This window comes from Danio rerio, chromosome 20, assembly GCF_052040795.2.
Source record: "Danio rerio strain M-AB ecotype USA chromosome 20, GRCz13ab, whole genome shotgun sequence".
Classification (NCBI taxonomy): domain Eukaryota; kingdom Metazoa; phylum Chordata; class Actinopteri; order Cypriniformes; family Danionidae; genus Danio; species Danio rerio.
Window position 1 is genome coordinate 247618 of NC_141040.1, and position 13014 is coordinate 260631.

General features: G+C 43.6%; 2 protein-coding genes across 5 annotated transcripts; one reads left to right on the forward strand and one right to left on the reverse strand.

Annotated features, from left to right (window-relative positions):
• Nucleotides 1-3312: 3312 nt before the first annotated feature.
• On the reverse strand, nucleotides 3313-5793 carry smim8 (small integral membrane protein 8). 2 transcript variants are annotated; one of them, NM_001271743.2, is made up of 3 exons: nucleotides 5357-5793; nucleotides 3993-4083; nucleotides 3313-3880 (listed from the first exon to the last, which is right to left on the reverse strand). In NM_001271743.2, the coding sequence occupies exons 1-3, from the start codon at nucleotides 5510-5512 to the stop codon at nucleotides 3876-3878; spliced, it is 252 nt and encodes an 83-aa protein (NP_001258672.2). In that variant the 5' UTR covers nucleotides 5513-5793; the 3' UTR covers nucleotides 3313-3875. The 2 variants fall into 2 exon arrangements, with proteins under 2 accessions (NP_001258672.2, NP_001019604.3); NM_001024433.4 differs by lacking the exon at nucleotides 3993-4083.
• A 24-nt stretch (nucleotides 5794-5817) lies between these two features.
• Nucleotides 5818-12783, forward strand: gjb7 (gap junction protein beta 7). 3 transcript variants are annotated; one of them, XM_087297537.1, is made up of 3 exons: nucleotides 5818-7052; nucleotides 7121-7182; nucleotides 9187-12783. In XM_087297537.1, exon 3 carries the CDS (start codon nucleotides 9201-9203, stop codon nucleotides 9963-9965), a length of 765 nt encoding a protein of 254 aa, XP_087153663.1. In that variant the 5' UTR covers nucleotides 5818-7052; nucleotides 7121-7182; nucleotides 9187-9200; the 3' UTR covers nucleotides 9966-12783. The 3 variants fall into 3 exon arrangements, with proteins under 3 accessions (XP_087153663.1, NP_001038704.3, NP_001020715.2); NM_001045239.3 differs by having other exon boundaries at nucleotides 7021-7182; nucleotides 9187-10033; NM_001025544.3 differs by lacking the exons at nucleotides 5818-7052; nucleotides 7121-7182 and having other exon boundaries at nucleotides 9132-10033.
• Nucleotides 12784-13014: the final 231 nt, after the last annotated feature.

Below are 13014 nucleotides of genomic sequence, written 5' to 3' on the forward strand. Positions count from 1 at the left end.
CACACGCGTCAAAACAATGAGCAGTGCCCCTTCATACTGTTTATTAAACACAAAACATTTAACATTAAAGTCATACCTGGCCCATTTACATATTTACTAATTAATTTAATATAAGTTATTATTGCCAACATAATCAGACGCATCAGTACTGATATTAAAGGGACAGTTCACTCCAAACTAAACATGTCTTCACTATTTACTCGTCCTCAAGTCGTTTGTGTGCGTCTTTCATTCTGTTGAACACAAATCTATTTTGAGGAAAGCTATAAATCTGTAACCATTGACTTTCAGATGTAAGATGGTTCCCCGTCTCCAGCATTCCTCTAAATATCTTCCTTTGTGTTCTTTGAATTAAGACATTTACTCTGAGGAAGCTCTGTAAAGTTAGTCATGGCTCAGCTTACAGACACATCATGCTGCAGACATCCTGACAGAACAGGAAAATCCAGCATTCAGCAACACTCGGGTCATGCCACACTACTGCTGTGAGAAACACTGGAGGAGCTGCAGCATCTCATGATGAACCACACACACACACACACACACACAGCCTCATTCCCTCTCTCACACACGCACACACATAGCCTTATCCATAATGTGAGAATGTGAGTGAGTGAGTGATTTTGTGTGAAACGATGTCTCAGTTTCAGTCAGCTCTCTTCTTCACCCGTCTTTCTGTCAGAGGCGCACACACACACACACACACACACACACACACACACACACACACACACACACACACACACACAGCTCTGATGTCCAAAACTGGAATCACTGGTTTGGAAAGTTGTGATTCCTCAGAAAGTGATCGTGTGAGGATGTAATGTCAGCTCAGATGACACACACACACACACACACACACACACACAACCTGTGCTGCTCTTGTGGATTCACATATCACTTACTGTCCTCATCAAATCAGTCAAGATGAAGACATGATCAGATTTTATTGTGTCAAATCAGCAAAATCTAGAGGCCTTCACCTTTCATAGAGACACTTCTGACACCAAATCAGCAACTAGAAGAGCAGATATTATCTGTGTTCATAAAACATGGATCAGCCACAAGACTACTGTCAGGTAGGGTGTGTGTGTGTGTGTGTGTGTGTGTGAGAAAGCCATTCTTCATGTGCACTTTTATCCTTGTGAAGTTGAGTAAAAAACTTGTTCAAAATGACGAAACACCGCCTCAATAGGTTAAACAGTTTGTCCAGTTTTAGACCTGTAAGAACTCAGATGAGGAGAGGAGCATTTCTCCATCATGAACTGAACACAGGTCAATTCCAGCACAGCTCAATATACAGCTTATATCAAACGGAAGTAAATGATGGCCCTCAAACATTGTCTAAGATCAGTTCTGTATCTAGTTTAACCAATCTTTCCCTACTGTAAATAATAATTATAGATTTATGAATGAAATGAATGAGCCGTGTGCTGAATTGTACAGCTGTCACACTCTAACATTCAATATTCATTTGGTTAGGAGCTCATTAGAAAATAAATAAACTGAATTTGTATATTAATTAGAGTATGCACTCATACACTGTGAAAGAGAATGTGTGATGAGAACTTTTTAATAATTAGTTATAAACGTGTGTGTGTGTGTGTGTGTGTGTGCGTGTGTGTGTGTGTTGATGGAAATTACATTTCAACAGTTTAATGTGAAAAAATGAAGAATATCTTCAGCGATGAGCTTTGAGTTGATGCTGGCCTTTCATGTCTGCAAAACACTCTGATTTACCTTCATTTTGTTTGATTTTAATCTTTGAAGGTACAGCATGTTTGGAGAATAAATGTATTTCCTTATTAAACACTATTTACCTTGATTTTTCTTCAAGTGTTGATGAGTGTAAATGTTCCTCCATCTTGAAGATGTTCAGATGACACTGTTCACTTTCAGAGAAACCGCCTCAATAATCTCTCACACACACACACACACACACACACACACGGTTAAAGGCACATTACAGTGCTGAAATGACACTGATACTGCGACAGCTGCATTTTGTATAAATAATAATATTGATGACAGTCTCACATTAATAACTACACAATATTTAACTTATTTCACTGGTGCTTCATTAACAGACACCAGATAAATCATATTTTATAATGTTATTTATAACTCTGGGTGTGCAACAAGGCGAAAACACATAAAAGGAGGTTAAATAATATAAAAATATTTAACAGAAAGCTGGGGCATTATTAAAGTTGGTTTTAATGTTAGTTTGACAGAAAGAGGAATTTGAACAAAATAATAGATATTTTTGGATATATGATTAAAACACATAACAGTGCCCGTAGTTGAACAATTACCCATATAAATAAGCCCACACACACACAATTACTCTGCTTTTCTTAGTTTATACCTTATATTGAACTAATTTCTCATGATTGTTCCTCTTTAGTATAAATATAAAGTAGAATATAATTATTCTGCACACTGTATATGACTTTGCTCTGCATTTATACAGCTATTGAATACAGGCACAGTATTAAAGTAAGTGTATTATAGGAAACTGTGATTAAATTATATACAAGTAAAAAGTCATTCTTTACTCTCCCTGTTTAGTGGAAAAGTAATTTAATTACAGTAACTAGTTACCTCCTAACTGATTACACCTGACACTGAGCGTGTGTGAGTGAGTGTGTGTGCTCAGCTGTGTTGAGTCAAAAAGGAGCAACACTGCCTCCTTGTGGAGAAACACCTGCACACACACATTTGTAAACACACCAGCAGTGTCTGTGCTGATCTGTGTTTGTGTGTGTGTCTGCTCCAGCAGCTGACTGCATGCAGTGCTTTAATACCGTCACCAGCTCTATTGAGTACATGTCTGAAACTGCAGCCAGACTATTAACTGATGCATTTTTCTTTGGGGCGACGCAGTGGCGCAGTAGGTAGTGCTGTCGCCTCACAGCAAGAAGGTTGCTGGTTCAAGCCTCAGCTGGGTCAGTTGGTGTTTCTGTGTGGAGTTTGAATGTTCTCCCCGTGTTGGCGTGGGCTTCCTCCGGGTGCTCATCAGCAGTCACCACAAAGGAGTGAACCACCAAATATTCCAGGATGCCTTTCACTGCAACCCAGTACTGGGAAACCCCCATACACTCACATTTACACACACACACACACACACACACACACTCAAACACTATGGTCAATTAAGTTAACCAATGAACCTATACACCGCATGTGTTTGGACTGTGAGAGAAACCCGGGAATGTTCTCATCCAACATATCAGGCCATCAGGGGAAATACCCACACGACATGCTCATAGAGGAGGACACGACCAACATCAAACCACTGAGGAAAACTGATCAATCTTAAAGTATTTATTTGAAAATATGTTTGCCAATAATAAAGTTATTTACACATTTCTCCAGTATTATACAGCTCAAACATTTCCCTCATGTGTTTATGGTTAGTTTGCCTTTTGCCTGCTCTTCTAATTGCACGTTTTGTTGCATTATTTTATTTATAATTATTCAGGATTATTCTATACCTTAAATCTTCCCTGGCATTCAGTGGAAGACAGAAACTGAGCAAACTACCAACCGTACTGAACAGAGAGAGTTTCCTCACTGCACATATGAGAACAAACACTGAATCTTGAACACACACAGTGCAAAAGAGGAGAACCACAACACGTCCAGCTCATGATCATCAACAACACAAACGAGCGCTCGGGTAGATCATTCGGCTGGTTTGATGATGAAGATGAAGCTCTCAGTCCCATCTGGAGGTCCTCCTCCTCATGTAGGTCTCTCCATCGCTGTCCACGGCCTCATACAGCTGCTGGTCGCTGTCTCTGATGGCGTGAAGATAACCCAGATAGCCCACACACACGGACAGAGCCAGCAGACCCAGAGCCATCACCGGCTTATTCTGCACACACACACACACACACACACACACACACACACACACACACACTTAAAAACAATTGCACTCAGAACAGGATTAACGTCTGTTATATGAAAAAATATTATACACTCACTGGCCACTTTATTAGGTACACCTGTCCAACTGCTCATCACATGGCAGCAGCTCACTGCATTTCGGCATGTAGACATGGGCAAGACCATCTGCTGCAGGTCAAAGCATCAGAATGGAGAAGAAAAGGGATTTAGTGACTGCTGCCGTGTGATTGGCTGATTAGACATTTGCTTTAACGAGCAGTTGGACAGGTGTACCTAATAAAGTGGCCGGTGAGTGGACAATCGTGCAGCAATAATCCGCACATCACAGATATGCAGAACATTATTTAGTGTACGCTAGTGGAGAAATTAAACAATGGAGAAGTCCTCAAACACAACAGAGCCCAGTTCAAGTTAAACCCAGATCCAGACCATCTCATTATTCCTCTCACTTGATTATTTCTCAGTAATTCTGTTGCACTGTAGAAGCTCTGTCACAAAAACCAATTCCTCGTATGCGCAAACATACCTGTCAATAAAGCTCTTTCTGATTCTGTTTTTTTGCGGTTTTATTTTTGATATTGTATTATTTATTACACATCAGTCAATACTGAACGGCATGTCAATCAGTACTGTCATTCTTAAATGTGTGTTGGTGAAGAATCAAGACAAACAAACTTGTATAATATCACGGTTATGACACGTGTGTTATTGGAAAAGGCGACTTTTGAGCACATATTATGCACGTCCACATTTTTCTAAATGTCTAATAACTCACAGTAAATTTTCTTATATGATTTCAAATTGCAGTTTCCTGTGAGCGTGGACAATTCACAAAAACAAATATGAGCGCGCGCGCGTGTGTGTGTGTGTGTGTGTGTGTGTGTGTGTGTGTGTTTTGGTCTTGTTTTGGTCATTGCATTGACACATCAATAATAATGTGTGTATAATGACATTGGTATGACCTAGGTATTACAGCATTGAGGTGGTTTATGAGGACATGTCTTTGTGTCCTTGTAATTCATAAACGCTTAATATACTTAACGGGGTCTTTTGACGAAACGAGGTCTGGGTTTAGGGGTATGACATTGAGGTAAAGTTGGTTTATTAATCGACTTTCTCCTTAATAATATAATTTCAGAAGAGTAGTTTGAAGATTCTAAATAGGGGAATCATATGATCAGCCAATAGTCAAAGTACAGCACTTCACAGTCAACTAAACAGTGCTAATGTTGATCTGAAGTCACACATTCAGACCCACAATTCAGAGTACCATGGTAAACAATATCTGGAGCGAGTCACAAGCTGTCACTGAACGAATGTGCACATATAAAACCAACATTACCTCAACAGGCACCAAATAATAAGCTAGTTTTGCTGTATTAAATACATTACGCCAATGAAGAGTCCTCATAAAGCACCAACATGTGTGTGTGAGACTCACAGGTCGGATGAACAGCTCCGGGTTGACGGCTCGGAACAGTGATGTGGTTCTGACCCCCCGCAGACCCGGGCTCCTGTATGCCGGCTCCGCCGCGCTGCTGGGCGGCTCCTGCGGCCCGGCTTTCCCGCTGCTGCTGCTGCTCTGCCCGGAGCTCATGCTGACGCTGACCCGCTACAGCCAGCCGATCCTCTGCGCTTCTTCTATGCGGATCAGCAGCGGCTCAATCCGCATTACCGCCACCTTCAGTCCTGTTACCGCTACAGAGAACAAGTTAATATTTACTCGTCAGTGTTTACTCGTCCTCACAGTCTGCCTCTGTCTTTCCTCAGTGTTTCCCGCAGCCATCATCTGCTCAGCGTTTCCATTCTGAGTTCACCAACTGACACTGAACATCGATGATCAGGCGTTATTTTGACCCACAGGAGGACAGAAGCCGGCGGAAACAGCGCACTCTGGTGGCAGATAACACAACTGCAGTGGAATACATGTAAACAGCAGCCTGCGCAGTGTTCTGCATCATCACACTGAAGACTGTCCATCTGATCAGTGATATGTCCTGCTGTCAAACTCAATATAATACCCATCTATATGTGCACGCACCACTCGGGGAGAGGGTGTCAGTCTAATTAAATATCAATAACAAATCATTCATTCATCTTGCTTCTGCTTAGTCCCTTGTTTATCAGGGTTTGCCACAGTGGAATCAACCGCCAACTATTTCAGCATGTGTTTTACACATCTCCAGCTGCAACCCAGTACTGGGAAACACCTAAACATTGGCACATGCACATTCATACAGCATCCACATCAAAGCTTCTGGAAGCAAAGAAGGTCAAGCTGCTCCATGATTGGCCAGCCCGGTCACCAGATATGAACATTATTGTGCATGTCTGGGGTAAGAAGGAGAAGGTGTTGAAGATGAACACAGAGTGTTGATGAACTCTGGGAGTCCTGCGGGAATCAGTGGCCAGCGTGACACACACTCATCTGTGTATGACAGCTGTAATGAGGGTTATGAGGGACGATGTGTGTATGCAGAGTAATGTGCTGCTGATGATCTGTGCATAATGAGGGATTATAGTGTCGGTCTCTGCTGGACAGTGTTGAACAGCAGCGTCTCCGTAACAGTATATGCAGAGCTGATGAACACATCTCTTATTAATGCACACACACACACACACACACACACACACACACACACACACACACACACACCTCTCAGCATGGCTTAGTTTAAAACAGTATCTGTACAATAGCTTATGAACTTTTGTGTGTGTATGTGGATTACCTTGTAACTCTAATGTCCCCACAAATATAGCAATACCAGTACGTTTTGACCTTGTGGGGACATTTTTTGGTCCTTGTGAGGAAACGGCTCATAAATCACACAGAATGAGGCAAGCTGAAGATGTCAAATGCAGAAGATTTCAGTCTGTACAGTAGAAATTGAGTTAAAGCTGGTGTACAAGTGTGTGTACATTCAGGAAAACACCTCTCTCACTCTCACACACACACACACACACACAACCACACAGGGTGTTTACACTGGAAACAGTGTCTGCGCATCAGCAAACAGATCTCGGCTGCTCTGATTGGCCAGAGATCAGCAGGTCTGCTATGGAAACCCAACAGGTGGAGCACCTGCGCAGGTGTGTTTGACTATCAAATGACACAAAACCACAGGAGTGAACATCAGGTGAGAAGCTCACTGATACACACGCACACACACAGACTTCATCATCCCACTGCTGTTCATCTGCACAGGAGCTCCAGGAGGAGGACTGAACACCTGAACATGTGCTGATGAAGACACGCTGCTGAAAACAGTGAGTAAAGCGCTCATCTTCAGGGTGTGTGTGTGTGAGGTGTGTGTGTGTGTGTGTGATGTCGGGCGTAGGAGTGTCCCAGCTTCAGTGCGCATGAGCAAACTCCACAGTGATCCTCCGGCATGATCGTCAGACGCTCTCCTCAGTTTCTGATGTCATGGAGGAAGTGTTCAGTGGACAGGTCTTCTTCTTCTTCATCAGCTGAAGAGCCGCTTTCCTCTTTATAATATCACTGTTTTGCCTTTAGAACTGAAATAAAGACAATATTGAGTCATACTGTGCGGACACTGTAAAGCTGATAAGGCAAGGCAAACTTACACAACTCTTACACCATGATGAGTCAAAACAACAGGATTAAGAGTCATACAATACTCACACCAGAACTCTAGTAATACTCTGAGCATAGCTGCTTTATTCTACAGAGAATAGTAAGGCGGGTCATGGTCAACACAGGAGCGAAGCAGGAGCATGCAGGTTATCTAAAAGAGTAGTCCGTGGTCACAGGCAAAGAGATGAGTTCAGGCGGCAGACAACATGCAATAATTAACAATGCGAGGGTCTGAAAACAGGGCAAGACAATCCTACAGCGTATAAACCAAACAAGACTCAGCAATGTGTGCGGAAATGAGAGGTGTCTTTATAGTCCAGGTAATGAGTCAACGATGAGCTTCAGCTGTATGTCTGGAACAGCTGTGTGAGGTGCATGACAGGATTTGTAGTCCATTTGGTAGCAGATTTGTAGTTCTCCAGCAATCTGCAGTAGCTGGACCGCTGGTGACTGCAACATTAGTATAGTGTGATCATGCTTATTCATTCATTCATCCGGCTTAATCACTTATAAGAGATCACCAAAGCGGAATGAACTGCCAACTATTCCAGGATATATTTTACACAGCGGATGCCCATCCAGCTGCAACCCATCAATGGGAAACACCTATTCACACACACTACGGCCAGTTTAGTTGATCAGTTCCCCTATAGCGCATGTGTTTGGACTGAAACCGGAGCACCCGGAGGAAACCCACGCCAACACGGGGAGAACATGCAAACTCCACACAGAAACACCAACTGACCCAGCCGGGACTCAAACCAGAGACCTTCTTACTGTGAGGCGACTGTGCTGACCACAGCGCCACCTGTGAGCACACTATTTCTGAATACTGAAATGTGAGTTTGAGCTCTGCTATACAGCTGAAAGTGGGTATGTTCATCATGCAGACCTGGGTTTGCAAGCTGAGACTGCATATCTCAGAGATGCAATGTCAGACACAATGCACTCAATGGAGCAAATGAGGGGTCATTGTGGGGGGTGGGGGGTTAGGGGTTGCATGCAGCCAGGGACACTACTACGGAGGAAAAGTTAGGACGATTCTAAAAGCCCACACACTTTTGAGGCCCACAGAGTTACTATGAGTATTATAACTATAACTATTACATTACCTGCCCCCCCACCCAACAGCTCTTCACTTTAGTCAGCAACCTGATAACCCTAACCCCTGATAAATACTAAGCTGAATAAAAACGAGTGAATGACAAGAGACAAGTAATGTTCTCTGAGAGACTAGTGACGCCGCTGAGAGATTAATGATGTCCTCTAGCCGCAGATCTGCATCCAGAGCACAGGTCTTTTCAATAGTACCTGGATGCAGCCGTTATGATGCAAGCTGAGATTGCATCACTCAGCGATGCAATGTCAGACACAATGCACTTGTGTTGTCACGGTGACGGGTAGGGTTAGGGGTGGGGTTAGGTGAGTGGATTAAAAAGCACTGGATGCAGCTCAGATTGCACTGCACTGAGTCTGCAGCCAGACTCCTCTTGGTCTTTTGACTACAGGAACAAACTTGCTGTGTAATCTGTCTTTGTGCTACGATCAGTTCTGTTTTACTAGCATGGCATATCTGCAAATGAAGCCTGACCTTATTCTTGCTGTGATCTTCAGATGACTGTCTTGATGGTTCTGCTGTGCTGTGGTCCTGATGCTCTTCTTCTGTGTCTCCGCAGCCGCTGTGTGAATCATGAACTGGGGTTTCCTGGAGAACGTGTTGAGCGGGGTGAACCGCTACTCCACCGTGGTGGGCCGGGTCTGGCTCTCCATCCTCTTCATCTTCCGCATCCTGGTGTTCGTGGCGGCCGCCGAGCAGGTGTGGAAGGACGAGTTCAAGGACTTCGTCTGCAACACGCAGCAGCCGGGCTGCGAGCAGGTGTGCTTCGACCACTTCTTCCCCATCTCTCAGGTGCGTCTGTGGGCGCTGCAGCTCATCATGGTGTCCACGCCGTCGCTGCTGGTGGCTCTGCACGTGGCCTACCGGGAGCACCGCGAGCGCAAGCACAAGCGCAGGCTCTACCAGGACAAGGGCAGCATTGACGGCGGCCTGCTGTTCACGTACATCACCAGCCTGGTCCTCAAGACGTCTTTCGAGGTGGGCACGCTGCTGGCCTTCTACCTGCTGTACAGCGGTTTCCACGTGCCGCGGCTGCTGCGCTGCACCGAGAGCCCCTGCCCCAACAGCGTGGACTGCTACATCGCCAGAGCCACCGAGAAGAAGATCTTCCTCTACATCATGGGCTGCACCTCCATCCTGTGCATCGCGCTCAACCTGCTGGAGATGGGCTACATCGTGTCCAAGCAGTGCTGGAAGAGCTTCAGCAAGAGATACACTCCGGTGCGGGATGGGGCCACTCGCCCGCCCTCCACCTTTACTCTCGGCCCACCGCAACCCTCATGCACAGCCAAGGAGGAGGGCGATCAGTCTGCGCCGGCGGGACAGGAGACAGCCTGAACACAGACTCACTAGCTGTGTGTCCACTGTCGGTCAGTGCAGGTCAGGCAGAGGGTGTAGATCTGCTCTTGACATTACACCACATTCACACGGGGCTCAGCGTCAACGCTTGACTGAGGGCGTGTCTGAAGTTTGGGGCTGACGCGATCGTCATAGCAGCATCAGCCAATGAAATTCAGTCAGCAATCGGCCACTGTCTAGCTAGTGTATTTGCATACAGCGATCTGATTGGCTGAAGCTTCACTTAAAAGGTTAAGAAAGTCCCAACGTCTGCAGCAAGCAACACCTCTAAAGCGGTGCCAACGGATCCACAATGCAGTTCAGAAACGCCCGACGTCTCGCATTCAAAGTGAATGGGAAGCGTTGACGCTGGCGCCCCGTGTGAATGGGGTGTAAGTGTGGACGCACATGCATAGAGCAGCACAAACTCTCTTTCACACTTTTAATAAACATGACTAATGCCTCATCCACACTAGCAGCGGCTTCATAGCTGACTGTCGCTCTGGGTGGAGACCTGCGGCAATGTGTGGGACTCTGTGCTTGTGAATTGCGAGGGCCCAAGACGATTGACTTCCATCCAGTAGTAGTAAGACTGATACTATGGCAGTCAGTTGTTAGCGGTCTTCAGCATTCTTCTAAATATCTTCTTTAGTGTTCATAAAGGTTTGGAACTAGCGAGTAAATGAGGACAGACTCTTCAGGTTTGGGGGAACTGCATGTGTCTTTAGCTGAAACTAACAGCAGAAATGTAGATATCTTTGATAGTTTGACTGCAGATATCTGACGTCTGCCAGTTGCAGAGACTCTCACTTTCACTTTCTGAAATCAGTTTAATGTTAATGTATGTGTGGAGCAGTCCTAAATGTTCATTTTATTTAAATGTATATGTAAATGAGACGTGAAAGCTGGATTCAGCTGTTGTTGTTTTATGATTGGTCAATATTTTCCTGATATACAACTATTAGACAATCTGCAATATGAGGATCAGAAAACATCTAAACAACGAGGAAATACAGGTGTTCATATTGAGTTCTGGGCGGCACGCTGGTCAGCACTGCGGCCTCACAGCAGGAAGGTCTCTGGTTTGAGTCTCGGCTGGGTCAGTTGGTGTTTCTGTGTGGAGTTTGCATGTTCTCCCCGTGTTGGCGTGGGTTTCCTCCGGTTTCCCCCACAGTCCAAACACATGCGGTACAGGTGAATTGGGTAGGCTAAATTGTCCGTAGTGTATGTGTGTGAGTGTGGGTGTTTCCCAGAGATGGGTTGCGGCTGGAAGGGCATCCGCTGCATAAAAAACTTGCTGGATAAGTTGGTGGTTCGTTCCACTGTGGCGACCCCGGATTAATATTGTGACTAAGCCAACAAGAAAATGAATGAATGAATGAATAATTGAACGGTTGCCCTAAATTCTTAAGTAAAAAATACTTTAAAAACTTGAGTAAGCTCTACTTAAAAGATAAGAGTTATTCTAATGTGTCCTATAAGTTGAATACACGTAATGCGTTTAATTAGTGTCAATTTACTTCACTTATCTTTGTTAAGTGCATTTAAATAAACACAAAAGTAATACACCGAGATGATCTGTACTTAATATTTTGATTATTGGAATAAAACAAAACTCTTTGTTATTTTGGCTGAATATTTCCATTATTTCAACTTAAGAATAAAGGTAAAAATGGAGACGTCATGTTGATCATCAGATGAAATGTACTACAGTAACTGTACACACACTGACAGCATTATAAACACACGCAGAGTCCACTTCAATGCTTCAAATCACTTGTGAAAATGTGTCTAATAATGATGGTCAGAAATATAGTTAGTCAAGATGAGCGGTGTAAACACATCAGAAATTCTGTGATCATCTTACATCTGATTCAGTTTTGAAAGATCTGGTAATTGTCAGACGGGCGAGCGCTGTGAGGGATGATGGAGAGTTTCAGATGTCAGTCAGTGACAGTTCATTAATGTATGCTCAAACTGTGAGTCTTGTCATGTCCTCAAATGGTTCTTCAATATTAATGCATTTATCTGTGCAGGATGAACATTTATATTAATGTAAACCAGATGAGATGATGGGAATGAATGTGTGTTGAACAGTTGTGCTGGATCAGTGTTTCTGGACAAACTCCTCATCTTTAAAACATGTTCAGCTCCACGTCTGAGCAGAACACCTGCAGTTACTGTTTAATAAGCAGATCTTTCTGTCCTCTCAATAGAATCTCATGGGTTTATATTTAAAGACAACATGTTGGCATTTTCATCAGTTACATGATCATCTCTTCCTCATTTCCTCACTCAGTGGTGGTAAACTTCTGTTTCTTTCTTCTGTTAAACACAAAAGAAGATATTCAGAAGAATGCTGAAAGCCTGAAGCCATCAACATCCATACAGGAAAAACAAATACCATGGAAATGAGCGGTCACCGGTTTCCAGCATTCTTCTAAACATCTGTATTTATGTTCAACTCATGAAGGTTTGGAAGTTGCGAGTAAATGAGGACAGAATTGTCCTTTCATTAGGGTGAACTGACCCTTTCACTGAAAATAAATCCAGAAAAATAAACTTTAGATACTAAAATTTATTTAAAATATGTACTAGTTCATTTCTTCTGTTGAACACAAAAGAAGATATTCAGAAGAATGCTGGAAAGAACAGACATCTACTTCCATAGTAGGAATAAAAATAAACAGTAAATCTCCCTTCATGTCCAACAGGAGAAAGAAACACGGTCAGGTTTGGAGCAAGTGATGAGGAAATGAGGACAGACATGACATGTTTGGGAGAAACTGAACTAAATAAATGCATATAGAACTGTGAACTCCTCATCATTCACTTCAAATAACGCATAAATGAAGCACAAACGATACAGCAGCTACTCAATATCGATCATCATTTATAAATGAACATCAGTTCATTAGTGTCTGCTCAGCCGGCTGCTCGGTGTGTTTGTTCTGTGTAATGTGTGCTGTCTCTTCATGTGTTTGGACAGGCTGAGCGAGCCTCTACTAATGCAACCGTATTAGCCTGTGTACACTTCCTCTTCCCTTTC

Bases quoted from the DNA above. Each gene is read 5' to 3' on its own strand.
- smim8 (NM_001024433.4), bottom strand. From the start codon at position 5,512: ATGAGCTCCGGGCAGAGCAGCAGCAGCAGCGGGAAAGCCGGGCCGCAG. The intron at 3,881-5,356 runs GTGAGTCTCACA...GTGTGTGTGCAG, and splicing joins CGGAGCTGTTCATCCGACCT to AATAAGCCGGTGATGGCTCT.
- gjb7 (XM_087297537.1), top strand. From the start codon at position 9,201: ATGAACTGGGGTTTCCTGGAGAACGTGTTGAGCGGGGTGAACCGCTAC.